Source organism: Phodopus roborovskii, unplaced genomic scaffold, assembly GCF_943737965.1.
Source record: "Phodopus roborovskii unplaced genomic scaffold, PHOROB, whole genome shotgun sequence".
In the NCBI taxonomy this organism is placed as follows: domain Eukaryota; kingdom Metazoa; phylum Chordata; class Mammalia; order Rodentia; family Cricetidae; genus Phodopus; species Phodopus roborovskii.
Window position 1 is genome coordinate 15,047,033 of NW_026126480.1, and position 15,046 is coordinate 15,062,078.

Sequence of the window (15,046 nt, forward strand, 5' to 3'; positions counted from 1 at the left end):
GAGCAAGGAAGAAAGGAAAGAATGAATAAAGAAAAGCAGCATTGGGAAAAAGGAAGGGAAGAGAAGCAAATGAAGGACTTTCCTATAACTTCTACTCATGGATAAGACTCACCTACTTAATCCTTTGACTTTATTAACCCTTTAGCAAATGTTTTTCTGTTCTATGCATTTGTCCCAGTATCACCTCTAATACTATACCATTTTGTAAAATGTGTTGGTTATCAGTGAACTTACAAGAATTAATTATCCAAACTTTCTTTCATCTGAACAGTTTCAAAGGTCTGTATCTCCTTCTCACCGTACTAGTTCAATCTATTTTGCTGCATGAGTTTGTATAACTTACTTGGTGTAAAGAAATAAGACAAATCAATGAAGACAAGGCTTTTACTATATTTAAGTATTCTAAATATCTATGAGATAAGTAGAAGTTGTATTTAAGTGTTGAACAAAATGATATGATGATTAATAAAGGGTTTATTCTCTAGAAGACAATAAAAAAATCAATAACCCATTCATGGATGTAACTTACTAAAACATGGGCTGGAGATGTGGCTCAGGAGTTAAAGATATGTATTGCTCTTGAAGAAGAGACAAGTTCAGATCCTAGTACCTATAACAAGTGGCTAATGGCCATGGGCAACTCCAGCTCCAAGAAACCCTAGATCTGGCATTCCCTTCTGATCTACATGAGCATGTACACACTAGAGAATATACATATATGCATATATGTAATTAAATAAATTTTAAAAACTATTGTAAAAGATATGAGAAGATTAAATTCATATTATTTCATAAAGATCTGTTTAAAGGAATTTATATGTCTTTCAACAGCTGGATGATATATTTAAACAAATGTATTTAAAAGAATAGGGTATGATAGGAAAAATTCAAGTTCTGTGGAATCTGAAAAATATGAATATATTACTTGGTTTTCATATCCATATAAAGTTCAGTAAAAAGCAATAATTTAAAATGAAAGGTTGCCGCCATGTCCTCCTCCCTATCCCCTAAGCTCCCCTTCACCTCCATTCTCTCCCAGATACACTCCTATTCTGTTTCCTCTTCAGAAAACAGCAGGTCTCCAAGATATGACAATATAGCAGGGCAAAACAAGATACAAATAAAACAAGCTTCATATGGAGGCTGGACAAGGCAATGCAATAAGAGGAAAAGAGTTCCAAGAGCAGACAAAAAGGCCAAATATACACCTACACCCACTGTTAGGTGTCCCACAAAAATCCAAAGCTAACAGCCATAGCCTATATGCATAGGAGCTAGTAAAGACAAGCATGTTCAATTTTGCCTAAGTTTCCATAATTTATGATATAGATATGGCATGAGCTTTTTCTTTTGTTTTTATAGTGCAGAGTTTCTTAATTTTGTCTCGGATCTGCTTGGTTTTTATCACATAGACAATGGGGTTCATCACAGGAGGAATTAGGAAATGCATGTTGGCCAGGGTCACATAGACATACGAGGGAAGCCTTGGGCCAAAACGGTGCAGCATGGATAGACAGATCATGGGTGTGAAAAAGAGTACCACAGCACACAGGTGAGAGATGCAGGTGTTGAGAGCCTTGAGGCGACCACTGTGGGAAGCCATGCTCAGTACTGTTTTCAAAATCATTACATATGAGAGGAGGATGAGAAGGAAGTCAAGCCCCATGGTTGAGAGCACCACAAATAGCCCAAAGATACTGTTGACCCTAGTGTTGGAGCAGGAGAGCTTTATGATGTCAGGATGCAAACAGTAGGAATGAGAAAGTACATTGGAGTAACAAAAGTTCAGCCTCCTCAAGAGGATGGGGAGAGGCAGCTGCACAGTGAAGGTTCGTACAACAATAGCCAATCCTATTCTGGCAATCACAGTGTTTGTAAGAATGGAGTGATAGTGAAGTGGGCAGGAAATGGCCACATAGCGGTCAAAAGCCATTGCCAGAATGATAGCTGATTCAAGGTCTTGGAAAGTGTGAATAAAGAACATTTGGGTGAAGCAAGCAGAGGTGGTCATCTCTCTAGCAGCAAGCAAGAAGATCCTAAACATAGTGAGGAATGTAAAGAGAGAGAGACCCAGATCAGAGACAGCTAACATGGCCAAGAAAAGATACATAGGAACATGGAGTGTCTGCTCCTGCCAGATTACAATTATGATGGTCATGTTGCCCACAATAGTAATGAGGAACATGGCACAGAATGGTATGAATATCCAGATGTACAGATCCTCCAGCCCTGGGATGCCTGTAACCAGGAAGGTGGAGAAGACAGAGTTGGTACTGTTGACAGGAAACATGTTCCCAGGGCTGCATACTCCTATAAGATGTCTTTTCTCAGAAACAGATACTGAACCCTGTCTCTATAATGTTTGTCCTTTGAATATACATTTCCTTGAACTCATTCACATAAAGTCGTGAATTTCCCTTTTTGTTTTGTGTAATAAGAGTTCATGACATTTCGTATTGTGTAAGTTGAACCTAATAGAGTAATTCTTCTATTGAACAACTTCTCCAGGTGTGATATATTACTGAAGGAAAAAAATAAAAATATTTTAGTTAAGTCATAACACTGATACAATGAACTTTTAAAATGAAAAACTCAGAATTTATCTATAACTAAATTCTCACTCAATAAAATAAGAATATGTACCCTAATTATGACAGTACACTATTACGTGAGATTTATACATTCTTGGTTATAATTAATAAACGATACATCAGCTGATTGGTTGTTCAAAAAACTGTTTTATGGTATTGGGATTGAAATCAGTTTTTTTGTGTGTGTAAATAACAGACAAAATTTCACCAGCTAAGCTGTGAACCCATCCATCAAATCTGACAGTTGCTGTTATTTTTTTCTTTTATAAGTGTTTTGCTGATATAAGTGCAAAAGCTAAAAGGACTTACAGTAATTTAGATATTTTTATTCGTGTTTAATATAGTGATCCTTTTTTTTTTTTTTCATCATGAGCTTGCTCTCCTTCAGGATGTATTCTTTTACAACAGTTCTTTTTTATTTGTGTTTTATAATTCATTTACAAAATAGATTATAATGGATTTAGATTTTCTTATTGTCATCTCTCCATTAATAACTTTAAGAAGTACTGTGACAAGTGGCATATCATTCCTTAATATATACATGGTTGCTAAAATCACTTACCATAGAAAATAAAACACAAATATTTCTATGTATATCAAATGTATCTATAATTGCAAATTCTACATATTTATGTAACATGTAGATTAATTTCTTGATGAAATTTTTTATTTGGTAATTATTAATGTACACAGATATTTTTCACAGGGATTATTGAATGAGATAATAAGTAGTTTGTTTTTAGTCAATACGTCAAAGTACATTATACTGTGGCTACTTTATAGATATAGTTCAGTGTAGATCATTTATTCTGTGTTCAGAATAAATGCCAATGATGCATATGTGTTTTGTCCATGTGCTTAATTATGAAGTACATTTTATGCTAGTGGCACAAATTTAATCTGGAGCAATTAACTAGTTTCGTTAAAATGGTTAGGCAACAATCAATAGAAAATAAATTACAAAGTATAAAGGAAATGATTCCATTGTCATTACCACAATGCATGTAATATAGGAAAGAAAGTCTATGGACATACTTAAATCTTTTCAGGTTTTCAAAATGCCCATCTTCTCTATTTCCATCTTTCATCACTTTCCATGTTTGTGAAGTTAAACACCTAACACATATCTAATATTCACATCCATAAGCAATGATACTATGAACAATACATCTAAACATCTGGTTCTTCTCCTGTTCACTTGCAATCATTGTCCCTGCTGCTACATTTGGTGGAGGTTATATTGTGAAGTCTTCATTCCCTGAATGAGGGATGGCATACACTATCATTTTAGCCTCAGTGTTTTTCCTATGACTCATTTAAAATCCCTTTTGAGTCCAGGTTATTGTGGAGAAAGATCATTAAAGAAATTCTGAATTTCCTTTTTCTGATATTAGTTACGAACCATTTCAGGATCTTGCTGACTGATTTCTACATACATTCATACACTTCACAGACCAAAATCTCCATCTGCTTCAATTTAGATGAAACTCAGAAATGATTGCAGTGATTCATTTATATTTTACATGCTACCTGAAAAGTTAAGGTTAGAGATGAAATCAAACATTAGCCTCAGAATATGGGTGGGCACTGCTCCTTTAATGGAGAATTCTGCTGTTATCAGGGAAGAGAGTCTAGAAAGAGCGTCCTAAATTTGATAAGAACATATTTTGCCAAGTCTCACTACTTGTAAGTGGCCCTCATAGTTAAGTGTCTTCTGCATCTAAATTGTAACTAATGTTTCTTTTTGCTTAGACTTAATTTTGAGAAAACTTTCTGAGTCTGCATTTTCTAGTATAAAAGGGATGCTTACCTTCAGTAAGGAGCCAAGGCCGGCAGTCAGCATCACCATGCCTTGAACAGTCCTCCACTTGTCCACTTCAGGAATAACTGTCTCATTCTATTGTTTTATCATCATTGTCCAATCATATCAAATATTTGACACAATCAACTTAGGAATGGTTTCCTCAAGACCTTTTCTCTAGACCCTGGTTATTTCTGCTACTTGACTGGATAGTTTTTTATATCTGTAGTCTCTTGAATCTAAATTTCACTTTCAAAACATTCTCGGTTTTCCTCTCACCTCACATGTTAAGCTGGCATGCTCACTAATGTTCTGATGGGCAGCTTCCCTTCTGTGTTGAAGATCATAAATTCTCATGACCTGAGTTTAGATGCCTGAGTTATTATGTGTGTAGCTCTCCCGAGAATTAAAATCTCCCTATACCCCTTTTTGATAATGTCAGTAATAGCCTTTGTACTCCCAATAGGCACTACTGCATGAATGGCCCAGGTATTTTTGTTTTTGTTTTTGTTAGATGACGTGATTAGAGATATCAAGGTTGTATTAACTGAATTCTGTTAGAAGTCAGTTTACCAATGAATTATGTATACAGTACAATGCAAATTGTCTACAATACATAAGAAATATAGAAAGTTTATTTAATTAAAAGTTTTCCATTCACTCCTTTAATTTGCCCTTTAATTCAATTAGAGCAGTTTCAAACAAAACACTATTTGGTGATCCTAGAAAATTTTATCAGGATTCAGAAGCAATTAACTCATTTTTCCTCTATCGCCCTTCATTAGCCCATATGCTTTTTACAAATATCAATGCCAGTAGATCATTTTCTTGCATAGTATTTTACATGTCACTAAGGAAAGTGTGAGTTATTTCCTAAAACTTCATGTGGATCTAGACTGAAGACAATACAAGATTTTCAACAATTAATGAAAAGACCATGTTTCTGGAAGTAGAGGAACTCTCTAAAGTGATTAGGCTGGTCAGTCTTAAGAAGTCTTATTTTCATCCACTTTTCCATAAATATTTCTTGTTTTAACTATCTCTATAAAGAAACAAATTATTTTAAGTTAACAATAAAAACTAAATGTAAGTTGTATAAAACAATTGCTTAATACATGTATGCATTGTAATTTGACCAGAGTATTTTGATAACTAGTCAACATATGCATATTACATGTTTTGTAGTGAGAATATTGAAAACTCTAGTTTCTTATCAATTTCTAGGAGGTGCTATCTATCATCCCCATGGTATTTAATGGATTTCTCCAAGTTTCTCTTCTGCTGTAAACTTTGTAATTTGACATATATCTGTGCAATTCTCACCTTCCTGTCCTATTTAACTGGAATTCTTTCAACTTTTTACAAATTCCAAATATATAATATTGATTTTGTCATTATTTTCAAGTAACACAGAAAAATATAAAATTGTACATGTTAATTGGATGTACAATAGTATTTTAAAATGTTATAAACTGTGCCATGTAACACTGGGCAAATGAAACTATAGCCACAAACATTTATCTTTATCTATGACTAAAAAGTATAAATGGTTTTAGTTTTTAAATAAATTCTGGAGGAAGGAAAGAGGAAGGGAGAAGAGATGCAATTATAACTTTTAAAAATGTTATAAAAACATATATAGTGCATTATCATAGTGTTAGCCTACTATTGCAACAGCATATTTCAACTTGTTCTATCTGAGCATAGTAGTTCTTTTTCCATAAGATGTTCTGATAAAGAGAATTTCTAAAATATGAAGACAATCTCAGATGCCTTATTCAAATATATGGGTTGACTATATCCAAACACTAAGTATGGCATATTGTCCTTCTCACATCACTGTGCTCAAGTTCAACAACGGAACACTGAAATAAATGTGTTAAACAATTGTGTGTTTGTATTTTCCTGTGAGACACTGTGAATAACTGTCATATGAGAAGCCTTACATAATTCAGTAATAACCTTAAAATTTCAAGATCTTTTCCCAATTGGACCAAACAACAAAACATTTTAATCAAGTTGTACATGCTCCTACTGTTCCTGACAATAGCATTGATAATCTATAAATTCCCGTCTTTACTGTGGAACCAAGCTATTGCCATCCATTTCTTTTTTGCTCAGAGGAATTTCCTAAGTGATAAAGACACAAATAAATAATGTCACCAATTGCTTCATTATGCATTTGAAAATAAAGTTATTCAATCAATATGCTCTTCTAGAGAAATGAAGTGTTTAGTTTTTACTTATTATTATTCTTTTTTAGAAAAACTTAGCTGTAAAGATGTTAGACACCTTAGTTAACTTATCGTGAAAACCTTTTACTTAATACGATTACATTCTTTTTTCTTTTAGGGTATTGTCTCCTACTAGTCTGAGCTATGATGCCTTTGTTCTTTGGTACTTAGTACTTAGATCTCAGCTTATAACAAACAGTTTAAGCATCTGCATCCAGATTTTAAACTCTATAAATATCCTAATTTGATTCACCAATGGCATGCTTTTAAAATGATTAAGTTAGTGTTTTCTTTTAGAGCTAGTTGTCATCTTTTATTATTTTGTAATCCATGTTCTGTTTCATAGAACTCATCTTTCCTAAGTCTCCTTAAAAGACTACTCATTAACTCATCAGTAGTGTGGTAAATCTAACATGGGCACACACTATAACTTTTCATTAGGTTCCCAAATTATAACTTTATATTAGCTATTATTAATTAATAATACTTTTTAAAAATTATCTTTTCATGTTCAGTTGAATTAGAAGGTTTTCCTTAAGTGATCACTGAACTTGTAGAAATGTGTATCTCTCTATGTCATTGATTAAAATCAGTAAATCTATAAGCAAAATTTCATAAGGAAGAAGGCAGATGCAGATGAAGATGTCTATCATGAAATCATAATAAGTATTATCATTAGAAGGTCAATGAAGGATGTCTATTTAACCTTTTGACATTGCAAGATAATGTCATCTACAAAGCTCACATTAGTCACAAAATAGTTGCAAACAAAACAAAACAAAACAACAAAATCCCTCTGGTGCACAAAAGGACTTTGGGAGCACTCCCTTAAGCTAGGAGGGAGGGCCTAGTCTCTACTCCAAATGACTTGACAAATTTTGTTGATCCCTCTTGGAAGGCATCACCCTCCCTGTGGAGTGGGGGGTGGGATGAGATGGGAGGGTGGTAAGGGAGAATGGGAGGGAAGGAGGTAGGGAGGAAGAGAGGGAAAGAGGAAGGCAGAAGGACCAGAGATCGATATGTAAAATAAGGAAAAAATATCTTTCTGGGAGTGAGGAAATATTTATTTGATAAACAACTTTTAATATTCCATCAGTACAAATAGAATTTATTTACAGAAGTGCACACACACACACACACACACACACACACACACACACACACACACAAAACCTTCATGACATCTTTAAAGAAATTTTTGGTCTTGTGTTGAACCACATTCAGAGATCTCTCATGCCATGTGTGATCCATGGGCATAGGTAGGGAAAGGTTATCCACAAGGAAAGATTTTTGCTTTGAGTTACTTGATATCAGTCTTATAGGGAGCTGTGTCTTTCTCCAAGTACAGTCTTGTCAGGAAGTAAGTTCTTTACCAAGTATGTCATATTCTAGAAATAAAATATTTACTGATTCTGACATTGAGATAGCCAGTTATTTTGTTAAAGAACCAATGTCTCAGCTACACAAGCAATTAAATTTCCCAAATATTATAAAACATTTTTTGTTTCAATTCATGTATGTACCCATTTTGTGACAGATTGCTTAGCAGCAGAGTAACTGTAGTTTATGAAGTTATTGTCCAAGTTAAATAGTTACAGGAAGCATAATTTAGAAATAAATCAACTTCTTGTAAAACATTCCAAAACTATTTAAGTTTCATTCCTGAGAGTAAAAAGGAAGATAAATACGACCTTGTGACTTATATAAGGAAACTTCCAAAATATTTTTCATTCTGCTATTAGTATAAATCACTCTGTAGTTTACATTAATCAATATAATTGTATAGACTAATGTGATATTATGAAATTATTATCTAGTATTTTATACATAGAAAATAAAAGCAACCTTGGCTGTGAGGAGCTCCAATGACTGAGATTCTATAGAGCCTATATTCAGTCATTCATTTAACCATAGATTTGGAGCATTGGTCAAATGCCTAGTGTTACATGGCCCTCAATGTCTAGAAAAAACAAAAAACAAACAACAAAACTATTACAATGTCTGTTTCCTGGATTTTACAGTCTGGCAGTGTTGAAAAATCACTGTTTCTAGATCAATGCCCCATTTACAGATAAGACAAATGTTTTCATTTTTCTTAAAGGCTGTGTGGCTTGCTGAGGGCATGTTCAACAAACAACTAGAAAAAACTCTATAGTTCCAGCTATGAAACAATGTTCCCAAGTAAAGCTGACCCACTTTAAATCATTTGGTTGACTTACAAATTTTATTTTCTATTTGATATTTTAGAATTTCTCCTTATGGGAACCCTTAGATAGTTTATCTGTTACTTTACAGTTTGTGGAAAGTCACAAAATGTTAAAAATAAGCCTGGAATCATATTTTTTTTAAAAAATAATTTCCTTTTCAGTATTGAGTAAATATGAAAAAATACCTACACTTATTCTCTTCTTGGCTTTTTCTTTTACTAGCCCCACATGACATTAACACAGAAACATCTGGCATATACTCTCCAGTGGTCTTGCACAACACTAAATCATTTCTGTTTATTATATGTATTGTTAAATCTTTTAAAATTTAAGTCATTACACTAACGTTATTCTTCTTAAGGTTTTTTGTTGTTTATTTGTTTTTGTTTTTTGAGACAGTTTCTCAGTGAAATGGTCCTCGCTATTGTGGAACTCATTCTGTAAACCAGGCTGGCCTTGAGATTCATCTGCCTCTGCCTCCCAAAGTATATAAATCTACCTGGAAATGATTTCTTATGTATCTGTATGTGTATGCTACATATATACATGTAGCAACAATTAGTGAAAAAGAGACTATGAATATGTAATGAAGTAAAAAAAAAGGTATATGGGAGGGGCTGGAAGAAGGGAAGGCAAGGAGGAAACAATTTAATATAATCTCAAAAATAAATTAGTAATAATGGTTTATTAGTCCCTAAGACCATCCTCTATCTATGTCTGACCATTGACAGATCCTTCTGTAGATAAGTGGGGATTTAGCTGTACTCTTTGCTATTGAGAGATTCAGCAAGAGTTGACCTCTCCTGGAAGTTATCACCCTCACTGTGGAGTAGGGGGGATGGATAGAATGGGAAGGTGATAGGGGGGATGGCAGGGAGGGAGAAGGAACTCAGATCAATATGTAAAATAAAAAAAATAAATAATAATAATAATAATAATAATAATAATAATAAATAAAGTGGTATATTTAATTCAAATATATTAAATTCAAGACACTATTCTATGTTACCCTCAGAGAGAAGAAACAGTATGTGTGCTTCAAAATCACATAAAAGTAGCTATGCATTTTGACACTGGTAAGCATATACTCACAGATTTTTATCAAGCTTTCTCCTAAGCGACTCTCTCAGCTATTTGAAAGCTCATTACTTCCTAGATGCTTGACCACATTTATGAATGCATTGCTCCTTTACATATTTTCACTTCAAATTGCCTTCACTTTCTAATAAAGATACGTAGCCATCTCTCCAGTACAACAGGATGCTAAGACAGGCTCTATAAGAAAGGCAGTCTCCTTTCTCAGATCCCCTGGGACAAAAAAATAAATGTAAGCATTTTTGTCTATGATAGTTAGGAATTCCCTGAACTTTTAAAATCTCAGTAGAGCTTGCAGGCACCAGGGAGACCCTTTTGCTCATCTATAAATCAGCCCTACACCCTTGAAATAAGACTCTTCCTCTCCATGTTGAGTGAGGGGCTTCCTGACTCAAGGAGGAGAATCCTGCAACAGATGCATCTGAACAAGAGGAGACTGACTACTGCACAGTGAGTGAAGTATTATGAGAAGTCGTAGCAGCAACTGAATTCTTGAGAACGCCTACTCAAACAATGCTGTATAAATTAATCACTTCATACTTATTTCAGTTTCTAAAATTAAAAAAAATACCATCAGCAATTCATTTCCCTGATAAAAATGAACAAAATAAAAGGGGTTATTTTGATGAATTCAAAAAGTATTTGGCTTGGAAATTAGAATTTTATGTTTGAATAAATGATTTATCTTAAATTATTAATTAATTGCATTTTATATGTGCTCTTTATTGTATTTGCCAAAAGCTTATTTAAGAGTCCATACTCTGAGTGCATACTGTGTTTTAAAAGCTGAATGTTTTGTTTTGTTTGATAACTTTTCTGGAAGTCAGCATCTCATGAATATGCTCTTCAAGCAAGCATGAGAATTATAGAAACCAGCAATCCATTTCATGTGGTGCTTTAGAGAACTCCATATGCTTAGAGAGATGCCTCCTTACCTCATGAAGCAGTTAATCAAAGAAAGCCCTTTCTTGGACATAAATATATCACTCATGCTTTCTAATGATATCTGTTATCTACTTCACAAATTCCAAGATGTTCAAGTATTCACATTGTAACCCAGACTATTCCAGGCCAGGTTAAAACTACCAGTTTAAAACAAAAACCCAGGATTTATCTTGGTGGGAAACTCTTTCCAGACTTGATAGTCAATTTCAGCCTTGCAGGTGTGCTTCTGTTTAAACATTTTTATGTGGCTGGTAATTTGCCTCTAACAGGTGAATTCTCACGCAAAAGATATGTGAGAACCTGTGTGATACTATAGTTAAACTTTAAGGAGGAAAATCTGTATAGCTCTCTATGTAATATGTTATTCAGTTGCGACATATCCTTATCCATTAGGTTTATTTACACAAACTATCAATAGCAATTACATAGTCTATGTGTCTATTGGAACTCCATTATAATGATCTAGTAAATATGTTGCAACTTTACCTCTGGATTATGGAGATGGACCAGGCACAGGGTTTTAATTAGTACTTTTAACTGAAAATTTTTTCTTCCTTCTTTTCTTTCTTATTTCTTTATGTGTCTCTGAATATTTCTTTAATAATTGTTAATATTGCCATTTTCTTTCATCCATTAGTTATTTAAAATAAAATTAGTGACCAGGAACTGGATAAAATATGCAAACATTTTTGTACAATACTTTAAAAATACAAATGACTAATAAAGATGATATATGTTTTATGTTCAAATATATATATGTATGGATACATATAGTTACATATGTATGCACATATATCACTGTATAGAATCTGACTCATGTAATTTACATTTCATACTGTTATTGTGTGTATCATTTTACTGAGTACATCTATATGTATACATATATAGTTTTTAATCACATCTTAGAATAATATATGCAAAGATTTTATTGATTTTCAGAAACAATACAGAATTTTATTTAAAATGTCTAAAATTTACCTAGAAATGCTGTGTTAAACTGAATTCTGTGACAGACAGAAAAGAATGCTAATGTATTAACTTTTAGAAATGGTACTGCATTCGTTTTCACTATTATTTCATAAAATTAATTCACATAGTGACATTAAAATTTAGTACCATTATTACAAACTTAACAGAAATAAATAGAATGTGTTTAAATCAAGTTACTAAGTTCATTAATTTAAATTAAGTAAAATTTATTTATACTTATAAAAATAGCATTGTTAGTAATCCTTTATGTATTTGAGAAAATGTGTCAAAGAAACCAAAGAGTTATGAAAACAAATATTTGAGTATGTGCAGATGGGAGAAAAACATAATCAGAATTCTAAACCTTCTGAGTGCTGCTATAGAACTACAAGCTGCTAATTCTCTCAGGTGATGAGATGATTTTCTTTGGAGGAGATAAACTTGTTGTTATTTAAACATTAATAATATTTAAATAGGATTTTACTCAGTGGGTATGAAAGACAGTCACAGCACTGGGCTTCAGGAAATGAATAAATTAACAAACTGGTAAAAGAATATAAATTTAGACTATGTGCAACAAATTCATCAGTATTAATATGTATTGAAGTAATTTATTCTTCTACTTCTGATTTCAAGCCTATCTGAGTCAAATAACAGTATCTTTATTATAAAAATAGGAAAATCAGCACAAAGGTAAACTAAAGACCCCTCAAGCATTGCAAATCATAATTCAAATCCATTCATCTCCTTGCTTGCTTCTTATCCTTATAACCACAGAGGAAATAATCAGGCTTACAGATGAATAGGTCACTCACTTTTCTAAAGAAAATACAAAACCTATACCAATTTAGAAGTATTAAAATAACTAAAACCTTATATATTATACAATATATGACCAAAGAGATCTTTGATATCTGAGGATACATGCAAGTATTTAGGACTTTGAACAGAGGAACTATTGAAAAATAAGTTTAAACAAAAATGTTGTTGAGGTCACAGAGCTCTGTTAGTTTACTCACTATGGTGAGGGACAATCTGCAAACATCTAATAGTTGAAAGTGTAAGGCACAGAAGCCCAAGGTTTGTCCTTGACATAAAAAAAAAAAAAAGTTTCCTGTACTGAGAACCTAGTAATTTCACTAACATGATGGGCATTTCCTTTAAGAATCAGTTAAAAGACAAGATTATGGAAGAAAGCACACACATATTCCTAAAGGTTCACCACTGGTGGTGTACAGCTTAGCCAGCCACATGCCTTGCAACCAGTCACCCCCAGGCTCTCTGATCAGCTTGAATTTGATGCTTCATTTCTTCATGTGTACAGCAGGCAGCATTAATATTTTGTTTTTCTCTTTTTAATATGACATGGTAAGTAACTTCTGCTGTTATGACTTCTTCCTTTTAAAAGTTAAATTACATGGATTTCTTGTTTGTTCATTTAACAGTGAATGTAACACTATTTTCTTCTCAATTTTTCAGCTATCATAAATAGTGCAAAGGAATAATTCTAAGTCTTTTGACTTCCACTAACCAAATTCAAAGTAATGCAATCACTGGGTAAATATTTGGAACATCTTAAAGCTGTATTTTACTTTAAAAGAAGCTGTCTAATCATTTTCCATAGAGACTGTACATTCCATCAGCACTTGCTGAGAAATACAGTTGTCCCGTAATCTGTTTGAAATTTGATGACAAAGTTTGTTATCTCCATGCCTCAAGCTTGCTATTTCATGTATAAGAGTATAGTTTTTCTTATTACTCAGTTTTAAAGTTCTCTGACTTTATTTCTGTTTTTGTAGATCTGTGAGTTTCCTGGATCGCAGTGTCACCTACATCTCACTATGTCAGGTTCAAGCAATATTTCAAATTGGCCCACATTTTCCTTCATTGGTATTCCTGGTCTAGAGGCTGCGCATATGTGGATCTCTATCCCCTTCTGTCTGCTGTACCTGGTAGCACTTGGGGGCAATGTTCTTCTCCTTCTTCTAGTTAGAGCAGAGCAAAACCTTCATGAACCTCAGTTTTATTTTTTGGCTATGTTAGCCCTCACTGATCTAGGCCTTTCATTGTCAACAATGCCTAGTGTCTTGGCCATCTTCTGGTTCAATATCCACGATGTTGGTCTGGATGCCTGTCTGACTCAAATGTTCTTTATTCACACTCTTTCATCTGTAGAATCAGGTGTTCTAGTGGCCATGGCTTTTGACCGCTTAGTTGCTATCTGTGCTCCACTAAACTATACTAGGATCCTCACCCACCACACTGTTGCCTGCCTCAGTGGGGCTGCCCTCATACGAGGAGCCACACTATTGGCTCCTCTGCCTTTTTTTCTCAGGACATTTCCTTTCTGTGGGTCCAATATCCTCTCACACTCCTACTGTTACTACCCAGATATGTTGAACTTGGCCTGTGGAGATGTCACAGTCAGCAGTGTCTATGGATTGGTCTGTGTGATTTGCACATTTGCAGTTGATGTAATCTTCATTGTTGTTTCATACATGAAGATCTTGGGTACTGTGATGAAATTAGGGATCCAAGATCGAAACTGGAAATCCCTGCAAACCTGTGCCTGTCACCTCTGCACAGTGTTGGTGTTTTACTTGCCTCTCATCAGCCTTGCAGTACTGCATCGTTATACCCAGGAAACTTCTCCACTTCTCTATACCACCATGAGCAATGCCTACCTCCTCATGACCCCATTGCTAAACCCTCTGGTTTATAGTCTCAAATCCAGGCAGATCCAAGCTGCCCTACATAAGCGATTTAGGGTGCAACGTGTTGTTGCTGGGGAATGAGCTTTTTACATATATGAGAGACTTTATTATGTGCCAAATGGTATTTTAAGCAACATGAATTTTAACACTAAAGTGTACTCATTTCCCTAAATAAGGCACATAAGTTGGAGAAGATGAGTAGAAAGCCCTAAAAAAGAGCACAAATATGATTGTGTTTGTTGATGTGCAATGGTTATTTGGCAGTAATGAGGACAAATCAGTAGGAATCCGAGTTCAAAGTTACTGGTTTGTAGATTGACTTAAATAATACTACCATGACTGAGAAGTTGAGGGATCCATCTCTGTGTGGTATATAATTCATGGTTACATAGAGAAACTAAGATATCACTAATTCTTGATTTCAATTTTACTTAAGACATTAAAAAAGAATATGTATTTTAAATACGAGTATATATTTTAAATTAATTGA

At 33.8% G+C, this 15,046-nt stretch overlaps 2 protein-coding genes across 2 annotated transcripts; one reads left to right on the forward strand and one right to left on the reverse strand.

Moving 5' to 3' along the window:
* Nucleotides 1–1,318: 1,318 nt before the first annotated feature.
* Nucleotides 1,319–2,290, reverse strand: LOC127227657 (olfactory receptor 51G2). The gene has a single exon (XM_051192011.1). The coding sequence runs from the start codon at nt 2,288–2,290 to the stop codon at nt 1,319–1,321; it is 972 nt and encodes a 323-aa protein (XP_051047968.1).
* Nucleotides 2,291–13,683: 11,393 nt separating this feature from the next.
* On the forward strand, nt 13,684–14,637 carry LOC127228956 (olfactory receptor 51I2). Its single transcript, XM_051194048.1, has one exon. The coding sequence runs from the start codon at nt 13,684–13,686 to the stop codon at nt 14,635–14,637; it is 954 nt and encodes a 317-aa protein (XP_051050005.1).
* The last annotated feature ends 409 nt before the right edge of the window (nt 14,638–15,046 follow it).